The sequence below is a fragment of the Haliotis asinina genome, chromosome 10, assembly GCF_037392515.1.
Source record: "Haliotis asinina isolate JCU_RB_2024 chromosome 10, JCU_Hal_asi_v2, whole genome shotgun sequence".
Classification (NCBI taxonomy): Eukaryota; Metazoa; Mollusca; class Gastropoda; order Lepetellida; family Haliotidae; genus Haliotis; species Haliotis asinina.
In genome coordinates, this window is record NC_090289.1 from 8,719,332 (window position 1) to 8,737,980 (window position 18,649).

Below are 18,649 nucleotides of genomic sequence, written 5' to 3' on the forward strand. Positions count from 1 at the left end.
GCCTCGAATCGTAGAAGCGGCTAAGCCAGATTCTAAACGAGACTGTAAGAACTCCAATACTTCAACTATAGTCGAAGAAAAAGGGATCGAGAATCCCACTGTTTCCACACCAGAGCGCATAACAGGCCCAAATATGACATATGTTGCAGGCCCATCTATCCTCATACTGTACATACGTGGAATCCCTCCACGAAGCCAGAATTGTGTCTGCAACTGATGCAGGAATTCCGCTCTTTTGAAGATGATTCCGGACAGTGGCCAGGCCACCCACTGAATCCTGGGACTGGGGTGAGGCTGGCCATCCTGGGATAGTAGGTTCGGTAGCCGCGGTAATAGTACAGGCGGCGGCATTAGCGACCTGAGTATTACCGGAAACCAGCGTGAAGCACTAGTGGCCGCGCTGGTTGGGTGGCAAGCTGAGACAGAACTTTGGAAATCAGGGGAATTGGAAGAAACGCCCCCAACACCCTGTCCGTCCAGTCCAGCTGGAAGGCGTCGGCGGCAATCGCTCTCGGATCCGGAATCCGAGAACAAAAAACCGGAATCTGGTTCGTCAGTCCAGAGGCTAACAGATCCACCTAGAACGACCCGAACAACTGGGAGATAATCCGGAATATCTCCCAATCGAGCAACCACTCGTGGGGAGCTGTAACATGTCGTGAGAGCGCATCTGCACGCACATTGTCGACCCCTGGGAGATAGACAGGCATAACCCGTATGCTGAACTTATCGCACCATAGTAGAAACTGCCACACCTCCTGAAGGAGCGACGGAGACACAGTGCCGCCTTGCTTCAGAATGTAGGACATCGCCGTCTGGATTTCCATCTCTAGACGAAGCACTCGGCTTCGAACCTGATCCATACGCGAAGCGTCCGAACACCAACCTCACAGCTCTCAACTCTAGCACATTGATGTGTAAGGTCGCCTCGTGGTCGGACCATAGTCCAGACACTGTGAGGTCGCCCAGGACGCCCCCCACCCTGTGAGGGAGGCATCCGTCTGAACTGTGAGCGACGGTACCGGAGTCATCACAGGTAAACCTTTGGACAGATTTCCGGTATCGGTCCACCACCGCAAGTGAGGTATCAACCACTGGGGAATAGCCAGATTCTTCTCGTAGCTCTCCGAGTGGGACCACTGTTGTGCTAACGCCTGCTGAATGGGACGCATTCTCCGACGTGCACGCCAAACTATGTCCACCGTCACCGCCATGTTGCCTAGCAACGGAAGCCACGTTCGTGCCGTGGCCATACGGGACTGTAGGAACCTTAACACTATGCTCTGTACCTTGATAATGCGCTCTTGGGACAGAGAAACCATCGGGTTGTCTCGAACCTCGCCCCCAGGAAAACCAGATCCTGCGTCGGCACAAGTTCTGAATTTTTTTTTTTTTTAAGATTGATAACCCAACCTAGCCTGGTGAGAATATCTATCACCTACTGTGTAGATTCTCAACCTAGGCGTTGGGAGAGCGCTTTGAGGATCAAGTCGTCCAGGTACTGGAAACAAAAGTTGCCCTGCACTATGGCGACCTGAGCTGGTACTAGCACGAGTTTGGTGAACACCCTTGGCGCTGTGGAGATGCCGAAGGGGAGCACACGAAACTGGAAACAAACCCCGTCGAAGGAAAACCGAAGGTATTTCCTGAACTCGGGATGCATCGGTACATGGAGGTATGCCGTCTATGAGGTCGATTGACGTAAGCCAATCCCCTGCCTCTACAGACGAGATCACTAACCTCAGTGTCTCCATCTTGAAAGACGGCACCTCTATCAAGTTGTTCAAACCCTTGAGATTTAGAATGGGTCTGAACCCTCTGTTCTTTTCGGTCACCAGGAAATACGTGGAGTAAAAACCCCGTATTCTCCTGTCCTGATGAAACCATCTCTATGGCTGCCTTGTCCAGTAAAGACTGAATTTCGGCACAGAGGATTGCCACCTTTTCCGGCGACTTCGGCACCAGAGTGCAGCGAATCCCGGCAAAAGGAGGAGGCTCTCGCTTCCACTGTGGCATGTGGCCATCCCTGAGTGTGGACAGAACTCAGGAATTGGACGTGACTCTCACCCATTCCCGGAGTAATAACGGGAGGCGACCACCCACGTGAAATTTGTGTAGAAGGCAAAGTGTCCTGGCCGACGGCAGAGAGATTGAGGGCTGAGGGCTCCGGAGGTACCTGAGTCCCGAAGGCTGCGCGCAAGAGGTGGAGGGCTGTTCAAGCAAGGGCTTAGAGTCCTTGAATTGACTAACGGCCTCCGCGGCCTCCCTAACTACCGCGACAGCAGTGCCTGCTGTGTAGCCGGTAAATACCTGGCGACAGACAGCCATAGCCCACGAAGGCCCATCACAGCACACATCATCCGACTCGCACAAGAACTCATTGAGTCGCGCGCCAAATGTGAATGCAGCTCCGAAATATCCTCGTCCCCGTCCTCCTGTGACACCAGCTGCCTCTGCAGGACAGAGAGGTAGACTGAGTGCACTGCAACCTTAAGCTGCTGCGTTCCGATATGGCTCCTCAAAGGACCGGTAAACCGAGCGCAACACCTGGTTTGATGAGGTAAAAGGCGGCAAGCGGCGACCCTGACGAACCAACGCCTTGCTGTGGCCAGACGACCCCCCAAGCACGATCGAGGCGTACACGCACTCGTCGACAACGGGAGGGTCAAACAGCGCATCCTCCCCCATCGAGTAGCGGCGGTTAAGCTCCGGGAGATCGAAACACGAGCGGCTACAGGACAGGAGCGGATTAATTACCTCACTGATGAGTGGAGGTAAAATACGCAATTGAGTCTCAGCCACCCTACACGGAGCAAACGCTTGCCCAGGAAGACGAACTCCGTGGGATCGGTGGCGTCCGAAGGGACGACCCCCTGCGGCATTTCTTTATAACAACTTCGCTAAAGAGCGAAGGTAATCTGAGCAGCTGGATCTTGGCTACCATGCACGGAGTAAACGCTTCCCAGGAAGACGAAACTCCGTGGAACCGGGTGCGTCCGATGGGATGACCACTGGCGTCAGTGCTACCGCGATCCATTCGCGTACATGCCCCGGGGACGATCCGAGCGAAAAGCTCCGAATCGGCCTCTGTTGGTTCGCTGAAGAAAGAGGGCGTCGAGACCCCGTGGGATCGACCGCCAAAGCAGGGACCCCCGATGCACTGAGGCAGGCGGCAAAGCCGGTGCTCGAGAACCATCAGTTCGGTTGCTGGTAACCCCGATGCACGAGGGACACGGCAACAAGGACAACAGACCCAGAAGAGCCGAGTTGTCCGAATCGGCCAACCCGACTCAACGAAAAAACAGGGTGCTGAGAACCCGTGGGATCAGTTGTCGAAGCAGGGACACCCGGTGCACTGAGCGAAACCGAGGCAGGCGGCAAAGCCGGTGCTCGAGAACCCCCAGTTAGGTTGCCGGTGACCTACGGTACGAGACCAGATGGACCGGCGCCGGCAAGCGGAACTGCACCCGAGTCGGTGCTCGGTGCAGAACCCTTAGGGCCGGCGGGGAAAACGACACCAGGGCTGTAGCTTGGATCTGACATTCCCACAGGGACAGCACCCGTGCCTGAGCCTTAACCCAAGGCTTGGGTGCACCCTATTCTCTCTCAAACGACCCCCCACCGTCAAGATCAGAGGAATGGATGCCGAGCTCCTGTTTCTTATAGAGATCGGACATCCCGTGATCAGGAACCAGACCGACGTTTGCTGCTGCAAATGCTGGTGCGGGGTAGGGGGGTATGAGAGAAAGAGGGAAGAGGGAAAGAGGAGGGTATATCCCCCAACTTAGCCCGCTTGTCCGCAGAGGCGAAACCGTAACAATCAGAACCAAACTAATGGTAACTGAAGTACAGAAAACATACGCGATCGAACACACAATATGCAAAATATAAACGCACGGGCGATAATAAGTTGCCAAAATACATTTAACCCACCTAAACAACAAAGTATAAGCGGATAAATGCAAGATAAATGCAAGTGTGCACACATAATTGCGTAATGCTAAGAAAAAGACTAACAGTCTTAAAACCAACTTACCCATTTTGACTGAAACAAGAACCAATGGGTTAAGACATCTTAGCATGTAAAACATACGTGGAAACACGTAGGAAAACACATATAAGAAACACATAGGAATAAGTGAGACGCAAGCGAAACACTTCCCGCACTAAAAAGAAGCCATAAAGGCCGCCATCTTGCCTGCCACATGACAGGAAGATAAGACCCGACCGGCAAAGTTACAACAATTTATGAATGAAAATTTCAGCCCAGAAATTCCAACTAACGCCCGTGCGAAAGAAAAGGAACCATACATACAGTAGCTGACTCTTTCTCACTCATAATTCCGTAGGTAGATAGCACAAACTATCTAAATGGACCATGCACGTCTTTCTAGTCGAACGACAGCATGAAAAGTGAGGTGCGAGGTAGACGGCCAGAGTTACCTGCTCTTGGCTGTAGGGGGCCTGGGGGGCCCTGTAAGGGTGGTCTCATAGGACAAAAAACAAGTTTTTTGTTTTGTAAATATTTTATTATCAAAAATAGTTACAACTGTCGTAGGGATTTTTAATGGACATAAAAATGCTTATATGTACCCCAAGGAGGACTTCCTCTGAAAAAGAATGCAGTGCTGATTTAGTTACCATTTCACTTACCTGAAGCGAAATCTGCAATAGCTATCAGATCCATCTTTGGTAGAGGGTATGGAATGCCAAAGTAATCTTTGTAGAATGGCAGGGTTTTCACAGCAACCTGGAACACAGTTTGAATTTATCATGCACCACTTGCGCTATCACGTCGCATTCCACACAGTTAATTAGATAACAAACACATATGTAATATTCACGCATGACATGTATATAGCCATGCTTATGTGCATTTCGAGTTTTAGAGAACTATGTACAAGAATGAACATGGGATGAAATCATAATTCACTGCAGTATTTGGCACTCACTCTGGCCAGATATACCCCTAAAGGTTAAATAAGTATGCCACTACGTCCTACAACAAGTTTTCTTGGTTACAGACATACGCGACTGGCTGAGTGAATATTGGGACACAGTTCACACCACTGCCATCACGTCCTACTATAAGGCTACTGAAAAACAGATGTAGACAATGTCCATATCAGTGCAGTCAGTACTACAGTTCAGTGTTTACATTACAACTAGTTGACCTACATCAAGGGCAAAGGTTCCCTGCTCCTTCTTGCCCACAGGTGTGTAGACTCTCACGATGACACCATCTGCATCTTTACCCTCCACGTAGTCGTAGTCCCCAACGATGAAGGCCAGCAGGTAGGTGGACATGATAGGTGTTCTGTCATACACCACCACACGCCAGTTCGGATCCTTGTCTGGCGTGTCTGACTTGATAGGCTGCAGGGAAATACATTGGTTCACTGATCTATTTCTTTATGATAGGCTGCAGGGAAATACATCATTTCACTGATCTATTTCTTTATGATAGGCTGCAGGGAAATACATTGGTTCACTGATCTATTTCTTTATGATAGGCTGCAGGGAAATACATTGGTTCACTGATCTATTTCTTTATGATAGGCTGCAGGGAAATACATCATTTCACTGATCTATTTCTTTATGATAGGCTGCAGGGAAATACATTGGTTCACTGATCTATTTCTTTATGATAGGCTGCAGGGAAATACATCATTTCACTGATCTATTTCTTTATGATAGGCTGCAGGGAAATACATCATTTCACTGATCTATTTCTTTATGATAGGCTGCAGGGAAATACATCATTTCACTTATCTATTTCTTTATGATAGGCTGCAGGGAAATACATCATTTCACTGATCTATTTCTTTATGATAGGCTGCAGGGAAATACATTGGTTCACTGATCTATTTCTTTATGATAGGCTGCAGGGAAATACATTGGTTCACTGATCTATTTCTTTATGATAGGCTGCAGGGAAATACATCATTTCACTGATCTATTTCTTTATGATAGGCTGCAGGGAAATACATCATTTCACTGATCTATTTCTTTATGATAGGCTGCAGGGAAATACATTGGTTCACTGATCTATTTCTTTATGATAGGCTGCAGGGAAATACATCATTTCACTTATCTATTTCTTTATGATAGGCTGCAGGGAAATACATTGGTTCACTGATCTATTTCTTTATGATAGGCTGCAGGGAAATACATCATTTCACTGATCTATTTCTTTATGATAGGCTGCAGGGAAATACATCATTTCACTGATCTATTTCTTTATGATAGGCTGCAGGGAAATACATTGGTTCACTGATCTATTTCTTTATGATAGGCTGCAGGGAAATACATTGGTTCACTGATCTATTTCTTTATGATAGGCTGCAGGGAAATACATCATTTCACTTATCTATTTCTTTATGATAGGCTGCAGGGAAATACATCATTTCACTGATCTATTTCTTTATGATAGGCTGCAGGGAAATACATCATTTCACTTATCTATTTCTTTATGATAGGCTGCAGGGAAATACATCATTTCACTGATCTATTTCTTTATGATAGGCTGCAGGGAAATACATTGGTTCACTGATCTATTTCTTTATGATAGGCTGCAGGGAAATACATCATTTCACTGATCTATTTCTTTATGATAGGCTGCAGGGAAATACATTGGTTCACTGATCTATTTCTTTATGATAGGCTGCAGGGAAATACATCATTTCACTTATCTATTTCTTTATGATAGGCTGCAGGGAAATACATCATTTCACTGATCTATTTCTTTATGATAGGCTGCAGGGAAATACATCATTTCACTTATCTATTTCTTTATGATAGGCTGCAGGGAAATACATCATTTCACTGATCTATTTCTTTATGATAGGCTGCAGGGAAATACATTGGTTCACTGATCTATTTCTTTATGATAGGCTGCAGGGAAATACATTGGTTCACTGATCTATTTCTTTATGATAGGCTGCAGGGAAATACATCATTTCACTGATCTATTTCTTTATGATAGGCTGCAGGGAAATACATCATTTCACTGATCTATTTCTTTATGATAGGCTGCAGGGAAATACATTGGTTCACTGATCTATTTCTTTATGATAGGCTGCAGGGAAATACATTGGTTCACTGATCTATTTCTTTATGATAGGCTGCAGGGAAATACATCATTTCACTGATCTATTTCTTTATGATAGGCTGCAGGGAAATACATCATTTCACTGATCTATTTCTTTATGATAGGCTGCAGGGAAATACATCATTTCACTGATCTATTTCTTTATGATAGGCTGCAGGGAAATACATCATTTCACTTATCTATTTCTTTATGATAGGCTGCAGGGAAATACATCATTTCACTGATCTATTTCTTTATGATAGGCTGCAGGGAAATACATTGGTTCACTGATCTATTTCTTTATGATAGGCTGCAGGGAAATACATTGGTTCACTGATCTATTTCTTTATGATAGGCTGCAGGGAAATACATCATTTCACTGATCTATTTCTTTATGATAGGCTGCAGGGAAATACATCATTTCACTGATCTATTTCTTTATGATAGGCTGCAGGGAAATACATTGGTTCACTGATCTATTTCTTTATGATAGGCTGCAGGGAAATACATTGGTTCACTGATCTATTTCTTTATGATAGGCTGCAGGGAAATACATCATTTCACTGATCTATTTCTTTATGATAGGCTGCAGGGAAATACATCATTTCACTGATCTATTTCTTTATGATAGGCTGCAGGGAAATACATCATTTCACTGATCTATTTCTTTATGATAGGCTGCAGGGAAATACATTGGTTCACTGATCTATTTCTTTATGATAGGCTGCAGGGAAATACATCATTTCACTGATCTATTTCTTTATGATAGGCTGCAGGGAAATACATCATTTCACTGATCTATTTCTTTATGATAGGCTGCAGGGAAATACATCATTTCACTGATCTATTTCTTTATGATAGGCTGCAGGGAAATACATTGGTTCACTGATCTATTTCTTTATGATAGGCTGCAGGGAAATACATTGGTTCACTGATCTATTTCTTTATGATAGGCTGCAGGGAAATACATCATTTCACTGATCTATTTCTTTATGATAGGCTGCAGGGAAATACATCATTTCACTGATCTATTTCTTTATGATAGGCTGCAGGGAAATACATCATTTCACTGATCTATTTCTTTATGATAGGCTGCAGGGAAATACATTGGTTCACTGATCTATTTCTTTATGATAGGCTGCAGGGAAATACATCATTTCACTGATCTATTTCTTTATGATAGGCTGCAGGGAAATACATTGGTTCACTGATCTATTTCTTTATGATAGGCTGCAGGGAAATACATCATTTCACTTATCTATTTCTTTATGATAGGCTGCAGGGAAATACATCATTTCACTGATCTATTTCTTTATGATAGGCTGCAGGGAAATACATCATTTCACTTATCTATTTCTTTATGATAGGCTGCAGGGAAATACATCATTTCACTTATCTATTTCTTTATGATAGGCTGCAGGGAAATACATCATTTCACTTATCTATTTCTTTATGATAGGCTGCAGGGAAATACATCATTTCACTTATCTATTTCTTTATGATAGGCTGCAGGGAAATACATCATTTCACTGATCTATTTCTTTATGATAGGCTGCAGGGAAATACATTGTTTCACTTATCTATTTCTTTATGATAGGCTGCAGGGAAATACATCATTTCACTTATCTATTTCTTTCAAATCTTACTACAGAGTGAGTGAGTTCAGTTTTACACCGCACTAACCAAGATGGGGGATAATGGGGTCTGGACCAGACAATCCAGTGATCAACAACATGAACATCAATCTACGCAATTGGGAACTGATGTGTCAACCAAGTCAGCGAGTCTGACCACCTGATCCGGTTAGTCGTCTCTTACGACAAGCAGACTCTTTTATGGCAAGCATGGGTTGCTGAAGGCCTATTCTAACCCAGACGTCCTTCCAACTGAAACATATGACAAATTAGCAATTGTCCACACAGGATTCCAATTTTTACTTTTTTCATTTCTGGGAAAAATATTAATCAAATCAGTATTTAAGACAACAACATTTACTCCAAGATGTATGCATGGAGGAAAGGGCTATAAATGGTATCTCTGCTTCTTGGTGAACAGTTATGAATGTGTTTGCAAAGTAACTCCCTGTAATACGTGAATGAAATATCCGTATACAACTAAATCCATCTTACCATATTGCTGAGAGCTACTTTATCCTTGGGCACTACGAGTGTGACATCAAATGTAGCCTTGACCGCTGGTTCATCCCAGCCTGGGAAGGCCCGCCGAGCATCTGTGGCCTGGAGAAAATAATTGACAAATTATTTGATGGTTTACACATGTCATCTTTCATGATCAACACATGGAGTACCTGCAACCACAACCTCTTTCATTAGCCAGTATTCAATATACTGTCGTAAGACATAACAAATCTTGTTGGCCGACCTTTATCAGCTGATTGGCACAGAGGTCTCTAATGTTTTTGCAACAAACGAATGACCATTCAAAGCCATACATCAGATTTCTATATTTCAAAACAGGGGTTTCAAATTCAAATAAAGGGATGCCATACTGAACATAAAAAAACCCTGTATGGTAAAAAAAAAAACGAAATTGCATAAAAGTAACATCCGTTCATCATCTAGTTTATAAACTTCACAAAAAGCCTGAGTTGCATTTCTTTTGCAGTTCATTATATTATATTGCCGTGAAAAGTACATCCTGTTGCAAGGATGGCTTCCGAATCCAGAAGGGTCTGTCTACCTATGAAGCAGTATTGGTGATGTTTATAGTTTTTCTCTTTTTGTTACCATCAAAGTTTTTAATCAAAGTGGGAAGGAATTTCAATAATTTCAGAAAGCTGCTATCTAATTGGCTCAAGTATGGATCATTCTTTTAGATTTGGTGATCCTATGGACAAGACGGTCTAGGAGAGGTATTGTGGCAGGAGTGTCATTTTTTTTTAAATTTTACTACTTTGTGTAAATACAGTATTGTCTTCAGTTTGGAGGTAGTTTTACGGTATTAAGTTCTTATTAGAGTTTGTAAGGTATTTTCTCCAGCTTGATTGCCCCAAGCCGAACCTGCCTTTATTGTGGGAGGGCAGGGTGTTCTTTTCTTCCTCACTCAAAGGGCAAGCTGTTCCTTGATCATTGATTGGTCAGTTTAATGTTGTCTAATTTTCTTCACTAACACCAACACATTTGTTTGCCACATAGAGCCACAAGAGAAAGGCACCTTATATATATATATGACTTGAGATTTTTCCTTTTTGTCTACAACAACACACTGTTTAAGGTTAGTTAACTTAAAGGGGCACTGTTGCGGAGCAATTTCCGTGGACTGGTGTAAACTTTTGTTATTGTTTTTCTCCACTGAGTACCCGGATGATATCCCAGAATTCGTGACTGGTTCGTGACCTCTGCTGCGCAGTACGTGTGCGCAATTGATGGTTTAATTATAGACAGATCAACTGAGGTGAAGGCATTTTTACTTCATTACAAATGTATTATGAAAACAAATGAAACACTTTGAAGGTTAATCATCTGCCAATAGTAGAAATGGTAAAAAAACTATTAGGACGGAAAAATACCGAAGCCAATATACGTCTCTATATTTTGTCTCATAACCCTAATTAGTTTATTGTCATATTTGTATGATTTTGAACATTAATAAAAGAACACACGGTCTGCTTATACTCATAGTAAATTTATAACATAACAGCAACATTTATACATTGTATAGATTGCCAATGTGGATCCTATTTCACACACATACGCGATCTAGTGTGTGTTTTCTGTCATACCGATTCTGCTGAATGCTACGTAGGAAAATTTTCAGATTTCTCTACCAAAGGCAAAGTCATCGTTTATTGTTTACGAATTCAAATAAATCAACTGTGTGTTTTTATTATCATAAATAATAAACCATTGTAGCTACCATAGCTAGCAAAATTTACGTATGATATTTGCTATCACAGCTGAACCAACACTTAAAATTACCTAAATATAAAGCTTTGCAATCTTCCGGAGTGAAACAAATGGCTTGCTACGTGCCTGTAGACATCATATTTTCATGTAACATGATTAAATATCGAGGTTAAAAACACAGAAATAGGATCAAATTGAGTAACTATACCATCCAAACATCCGAAAAAACCTACACTGCTGGGATATTTTGCTACGATCAGACAAGGAATACCATGGATATTTTTAAATAATGGCATATGATGGGCATCCAGCCTCCTGACTCTTATGGATGAAGAAACTCTGCTAATATGGACAGGAGCCCAGTTCCTTTGTCCGTCACGGTCGAAGGAGCGGGCGCTGACCAATTTGCAGTTTGGTCCCGTAATTAGACCGTTGGCGAGAAACATTATTCGCTCCGCATCAGTGCCCGTTTAAATATAAAACCTATCATGTGGGATCTTATACTTGTTAAGGCCATTATAATATGTACAATATTCTTGCTTAGGTTATATTGTGTGATGTGAAGATATGAATGTGTTAGGATTAGTGTTAAATAATGTTAACACTCAGGCAACTCTTAAGCATTAGTGCCTGCACAGCATCCATCTTTGTCGGCCATTTTGTATACTTGGTGCTACATACAAGGTTCATGCCATTTGAAATCCCATGTGTAATAACTGTTTACTGTATGTTTGTAAGGATATCACAGCACAGATAATATGCTCATAAGGTATAGATAAGTTATGTAGGTTTGCCTTACAGATATGTTATACAGCTATATGTATACTCGTGTCATCATGAAGACTGTGCAATAACATGAATATCAGAATAGTCATAGCACTAGAGTGATACATGTTTTGGAAAGAGTTCCGGTCATACCCCTACTTTTTACATAGTAAATTCACTGACATAATTTTTTATACTTGTTCTAGTTTACTGGATGTATACTAGTCACATAGAGAAACTGCATAACAAAAATTGAAGCCTAAATTTATCAAACCTGTGCAGACACAAAGATTTAAACTCCTAGATTAGTGACATGTATCCAACATGCATGCACGTGCCATGTTCCGTTATGTCAGTGGTTTTGTCCTTGAAACGTGCAATACGTTGTTGCATGTGCATTCTGGGAAAGAGAAACAGAGCAAATGAATGTCACATCCTGAAAGCTCAACCCCTGCCTTTGCCATCGTTCAAAAAATTAAATTGCTATTGAAACGCATAGCATGCCAATGCTAACGTCTGCACAATGTCACATGGCCATTGGGATGGTCCGTGGAGGAATGTCTCAACAAGTGGTTGCACATTTCCACTGCCACCAGAACACCATTTCTGCACTGGTGAGACACCACCAGAACACAAATGACGCCATCGATCAGCCACATTCTGGACATCCACATCGTGACAACGCCAAGACAGAACAGACGGACAAGGGTGACCCATCTTCACAACAGCTTTCAGACCACAGTGATGAGTGCCAAAACCATCCCAGGACTTCGCCATACTTACCCCAATACAGTTCGACGTTTACGTTATCACACGATCAGACAAAGACGTCCCACCATACGACCTAGCCTGACACAACTTTATCAACAAGCTCGCCGAATATGGCGCCGAAATCATGTCCGCAAACTCTTGTTTTGGTGGAGAAATGTTGTTCTTATAGACGAGTCAAGGTTGACCATTTCCCATAGTGATGGATGTCAACATGCCCATAGACACATGAGAGAACGTTATGCACATGCCTGTGTCTTGGAGGGGAATCGCATTGGTACCATGATCTGGGATGGAATAACAGCACACCAAAGAACTCCTTTGGTGATTTTTCAGGGCAACTCATGTGGGATATAGGGATCAGATTCTTCGACCTGTGGTAATTCCTTTCCTGCAACGTAATATCCCAGGGTTAACATTCCAACAATGCCCGCCCTCATTTCGGCGAGGGTTGCTATAGATTTCTTGCAACACGACAATGTTGACTTACTGCCTTGACCTGCAAATTCAAGGGATCTCTCCCCGACAGAGCATGTTTGGGCCGAGATGGATCAATTTCTACGTCTTCTTCCTCATCCACCAGAAAACATCCTTGACCTTGCAACAGAACTTGAGATAATCTGGCATGACATCACATAAGCCTTCCTTGCACGTTTGATAGGCTCTATGCATCGTCAATGTACTGCTGTTCTAAATGCCGATGGGGGCATACCCGTTACTGAGCTTGTGACATGGTTGTTTGACCACTGCCCTGCTTGTGGAGTTGTGACGTCTTGCTTGTGATTGACTTTTGAATTGAAATTCTCCCGAATTGTTATGGTCTCATTGTCCTTCCATTAAACTTTATATGTACCTTTGACACAGTTATCATACTTATCAACTTTGACAATTTCTTTATGTGGCTAATATATATTCAGGGTCAGGTGTGTATGTCAGTTTGTAATTTTGGTTTCTGAAGGGAGTGGAGGTACGGGCAGAACTTTTACCCATGTTTTATAACTGTTTGTTATGTGTTTCCTATCATGACTGATATTGTGACATTTTGCTATTATTATATTTCATGTCCTAGTAAAATATGTACGTAATCCTTTTTTTTTTGTGAACTGTATTTATTTGCTACTTGTAATTGTATATTGTGACAGATATAATTATTATCAGCACCCATTATGTGCAATGTACCTGACTAACATAGTTGGAATAAAGTGTGTTTCATTGTTTTTTATGTTACAGGATGAAATGAAAATAACATGCATAATTTGAGCAACAAACTTGTGGCACAAGTTACAGTTCACACCCCAGTCAACACTGGTTTTCACTCAAAAGGGTAATTCCGCCCGTACCCCCAACCCCAATCAAACCCAACCCCAATCAAAAGCCACAATTACTGACATGCAAACCTCACCCTAAATGTACATTCATTAAACTAAAACAGATATAAAAACAATCTATGAACTTATTTCAGAGTGGGAATATCAAACAGGGAAGGTGGAAAAATACCAGTAAAAAGAAAGGGGTACAGAAAGAGTTTCGCCCATACCCCGATCTTTCTACACAGTGATAGGGATTCCTTCCCTGTAGTAATATTCAAACATTGACATAAGTTCATTGTTTGATTTTTATACCTGTTCTAGTTTAATGAATATATATTTGGGCTCAAGTGTGCATGTTAGTTTGTAATTTTGGTTTTTGATAGAGTAGAGGGGTATGGGTGGAATTCTTACCAGGGGGTACAGGCGGAACTCTTTCCCTAAAAAGTACCACCCCTACGCTGCTACAATTGGAGCAGAGTAAAACAAATCATGATTACCTCAAACTGTGTGACAGCTCCAAACCTCTCCTCCCCATTGGGCATTGTGTACTTGCTACGGTAGAAGCCCTTCATCTTGTCGTTCAGTTCCCCGGTGTAGCTCACCTTCAACACACCTTTACCTGGCTGAAAACAGTAGAGAACATGTCACTAGAAGTATATTTGGACTATTATGTCAACAAGCTTATTGTATGTTTACAATTGTCAGTGCTCGGCCATCAAAAGTTCAAGTGAGTTTTTAGTTTCACTGCACTTTTACCAACATTAGAACATATTCTGAGGACACCAGAAATGTTCTTCACACATTACACCCACGTGGAAAATTGAACTCAGGTCATTGGTGTGATGAGCAAACACACATTACCACTAAGAGAGGCTAACCACCGCCCCTCAATAATCGAGATGTGGCGGAGGACCCCAAAACCATAGATGCAAGCACAAAGGGCCAAGGACACCCCTCATATCTCAGTTACTTGATCTGTAACCCAATGAAAATTGAAACATAAATGGTAATAAAAAAATACACAAGATCCCACATTCTGTTCTGTGAGTCTTTGGGTGTCTGTATTTGGTGCAAGCTTAGTGCATACTGAGACTCTCAGTTGTACTTAAGATAAATGTCTCACTCAAAACATAGTATATTTATTTACAGCCAACTGGTCATCTCTGATGTGCCAAACCAACCTTGATATCGCCAGGGAATACATTCTGATTTGTCTCCACTAAATCCTGGATGCATCTACGGCTATTTAGGTATATAATTTATTACCTCCCTTGACAGGCTTTTTATCCAAACAGGTGTATACACTGGAAAGTTGAGAGAAAGAGGCAGAAGTAGTTCTTGCTTTTATTCTTCTTAAATTTTCAGACCTACAAATGTGTCGGTATGATTTCCCCCAAATCTGAGTCACACTGCGAACAAACCTTCACAGTTGCAACTGCTATCTTTGTTGACACTGGCAAGTTCAGTTGTAACGGCAGCTTAGCTGATTGGCTACTGTGAGAATGTAGAGCCAGCAAAGGGAGGTAAATATATTTTCAGGCAAAACTGTAGCTGCATCCAAGGTATAGTGGAGATTCATTGGAATGTATAACCTGGAGATATATAGGGTGGTGCTGAACAGACAAGTAAAAATCAAGTACCAAATTATCTCACTTGGTATAAAACCATCATCGGAGTGCATGACTGACCTTTCATTCTTCTGACAGACACTCTATTGACTACATTCCGATGAAAAGGATTAATACTATGAATGTACACACTACACTGGAAGACTTACCTCCAGAGCAGAGGGAAACTTGAAAGAGGCTGTCTCTGCTTCCTTGTCTAGTGACACCTCAGCTGATACGGTGTTGTCTGACAGAGAGCAAAAAAGACATATAATCTCAGCTCAGCAGTATGACAGAAAAATTCCTGAAACCCACTTCTAACGTGGACCCAAAGAAAGCAGGACTGACAGTCACGGATTTAAGTCAGTTGACTTCATTGCTTATTTCAGAAGTATTTTGGTTACATCACTATAAGGAAAGACAAAACTGATGGATGATTTCTATGACTAGTGAATCCCTTGTGAATGGATACAGGTTACAGTTCTGACAAAATAACAAAATCACAGCATTTTCAATGTGTTTCAAGCTTGCACAGCCAACGAAAGGACAGGACAAATTTTAAAGATGCCACAAATTTTTGCAGACACTTTCACAGTACTGAGAGAGTGCTGATCTTGTAGTAGTTTTCGTGTTCAACATAACACTCCACAATATTCAGATTATAATACTGTGATGAGGGGAGCAGATAACCCAGTGATGATTATGAGTAACACATCCTGTCATCAGGGAAAAAATGACACCATGACAAATACTGTACATTACTGACTTGACGGATGAAGACTGGAACAATGGTAGCAAGACAGGACCACAACAGGATGGAGATAACCCTCAAGATGAATGAATAATATCACAGTCAAACATCTTTTCCTCTCACCTCCACTTGTGTATGCAACTTCATTGATGATGATGTCAAGGCAGTTGACAGTCACTGTGTCTGTGGATGTCTTCACCTACAAAATAATACCATTCTGCATCATCATTCCTTTGAAATGGAGGTAAACGAGTGAATATGGTCTTACACTGCTTTCAGCATAATCCATTATAGAAGTGAGGGAACCAAAGAAATGGGCATCACACACTGTGCCCATGTCTGGAATCAAACATGGATTTTTGGTGTGACAGATATAATACTTTAACAACTAGGCTATCTACCACTGTAATGGTAGGATTAGGAACAAAAAAAATTGGATGCAAGGAGGTTGACAATTTCACATATGGACGGTTGTATTCAATTTCATTTGGATGTCCTCAATTTTTCATTCTGATTTAAAAAATATGAAGCATTCTTTCTTTGCCACTATGTAAAGTATACCCGGATGTGACAGATACCTCTACCCATACATGCTCATAAAATTAAGCCTTAATATTACAAAGTCAAGTGAGCATAATTATGTTATGAACTATTGAGAAGAAAATTACTATGCAAAAGATCAACTCCAGGATATGTTAGGCAGGAGATACACATTTAGTGGGGATAAGCAAACTGTCTACAGGGGTTTTGAACCCATGTTGCATTGCAATTTATCTATACACACCAAGGTTTACATACATGCATTGCATTGTTTTGCTTCAGTTCCACATTGAAATATTCAAGTAATAAAACCTTGTGATAGGTTGACATTGATATGCACTAAGTATATGATATTTTTAGCCGGGTGTAAACCCTGTGACATGAATCAAAATGGCATATTGAAAATGTGCTGTACAGTGCAAAGGGAAATGATAAAATAGAATCTGAAGTTGAGGTAAATTTGATCATAAAATAAATAAACATTTATATTACTCCTCTTACAAGGTATAACAGAGGTATAAGGATAGGAAACATAACAGCTGCTGAGCACACGAGTTTTAGTCAGAATCACGTTCAAAATATCAGCACTTTTAATTTGCTATTGTAAAAACATGTAGATCTAACTGTGTGTGTCTGTATGACAAAATATTACTTAATCACAAAGATACCAGTTTTAAGTCGTAATTAAATTTGTACTTTTCCTTTCGCTTTATAGTAAAAGTTAAAACATGTTGTTCATTACCTCCACATCTATTTCTTCATCGCCCTGAAATACAAATGCGTCTAGATCTGGTTTCAAACGAATGTTGTAGTTTGATGGCACAACATCGGTAGGAAGGCGTTTGAACTCGCTTTTTTCAGGCATGGTGCTGAAAGATCTTGCCGAGTCTGTACACCCGGATCTGAGAGGCAACTATGGCAAGTCGCTATACGACACGTATGAGACAAATGAAATGCTGTTGTTGCTTTGGCTACCCGGAAATGCTGCCTTTCCGATCTAGTCTGTCTGTGCAGAAACTGCAACCTTCCTCTCGGTTCTAAGCTTTTTCTGGAAATGACAGCTACACGACAGAGAGACAACCACTGTAATCTTAGGCCAATAGACACAGACCGCATCAATGTCGCCAACCGGCAAAGGGAGACAAGGCCGATGTTGTCATGTATTGAGCGTGACAGCGTGAAAGATGTCACTGCACGTGGTAGCGTCAGGTCAAAATGAGGTTGCCAGATGCTGTTTTCGCAAAAACATATCTTTCTTGAGAATTTATTTCTTCATGATTTGCCATAATATGAATATTTACGTTTCATCAACACGCCAGTCTATCGATTTAATGGCCGTTTTTATTCATAAATACATTTTATTACAGCCGAATTTTAATGATGGAGCACAAAGGTTCTCTCTGAAATTTGTTCCACGTGCCTTATGTAGTACATATGCATGGCTCATTTTATGTTATCAATATGAAGTATTTTTTAATACCCAAACAACAGTCGCTTCAGGTTAACAACTCATTGTTCGTACTTAGAAACGTTATCTAACATATGGCTAGGCGTATACGCATTAGGACGTATCAATGTATTTTTATTTTATTTCATTTTCTATTTTATGTACGTATGTGACCCCGTTTTTGTCTAGGTTGTTGTTCCAGATTTTGTTTCAGAAAATGACGATGATTCCCACATAACATATACATTTTAGTCATAATTAAACAGATAGATAGATAGCTAGATAAATAGATAGATAGACAGATAGATAGATATAGATATAGAGAGAGATATGGGGTGGGGACAGGGGTTGCAGAACTTAATGGTGGTATAAACGGACTTAGTCTGGAGATCACGTTTCACTATTTCAGGCCACCGTTTACCACAACAGATAGGAAATATATTATATATTTCGTGAATGTAGTCGTGTTACCCAACGTGAACACACTGGGTCGTGTGCAGTTTCC

The 18,649-nt window shown here is 41.7% G+C and overlaps 1 protein-coding gene across 2 annotated transcripts in view; it reads right to left on the bottom strand.

Moving 5' to 3' along the window:
- Positions 1 to 17,898, bottom strand: part of LOC137297921 (puromycin-sensitive aminopeptidase-like) — a 34,003-nt gene extending 16,105 nt beyond the window's left edge. For both annotated transcript variants that reach the window (XM_067829912.1, XM_067829913.1), the window contains exons 1-7: positions 17,440 to 17,898; positions 16,281 to 16,356; positions 15,577 to 15,653; positions 14,297 to 14,422; positions 9,220 to 9,327; positions 5,179 to 5,376; positions 4,654 to 4,750 (exon numbers count right to left, since the gene is read on the bottom strand). In XM_067829912.1, coding sequence (XP_067686013.1) covers positions 4,654 to 4,750; positions 5,179 to 5,376; positions 9,220 to 9,327; positions 14,297 to 14,422; positions 15,577 to 15,653; positions 16,281 to 16,356; positions 17,440 to 17,562 — 805 coding nt within the window. In that variant the 5' untranslated portion in view covers positions 17,563 to 17,898. The remainder of the gene's footprint in view (positions 1 to 4,653; positions 4,751 to 5,178; positions 5,377 to 9,219; positions 9,328 to 14,296; positions 14,423 to 15,576; positions 15,654 to 16,280; positions 16,357 to 17,439) is intronic.
- Positions 17,899 to 18,649: the final 751 nt, after the last annotated feature.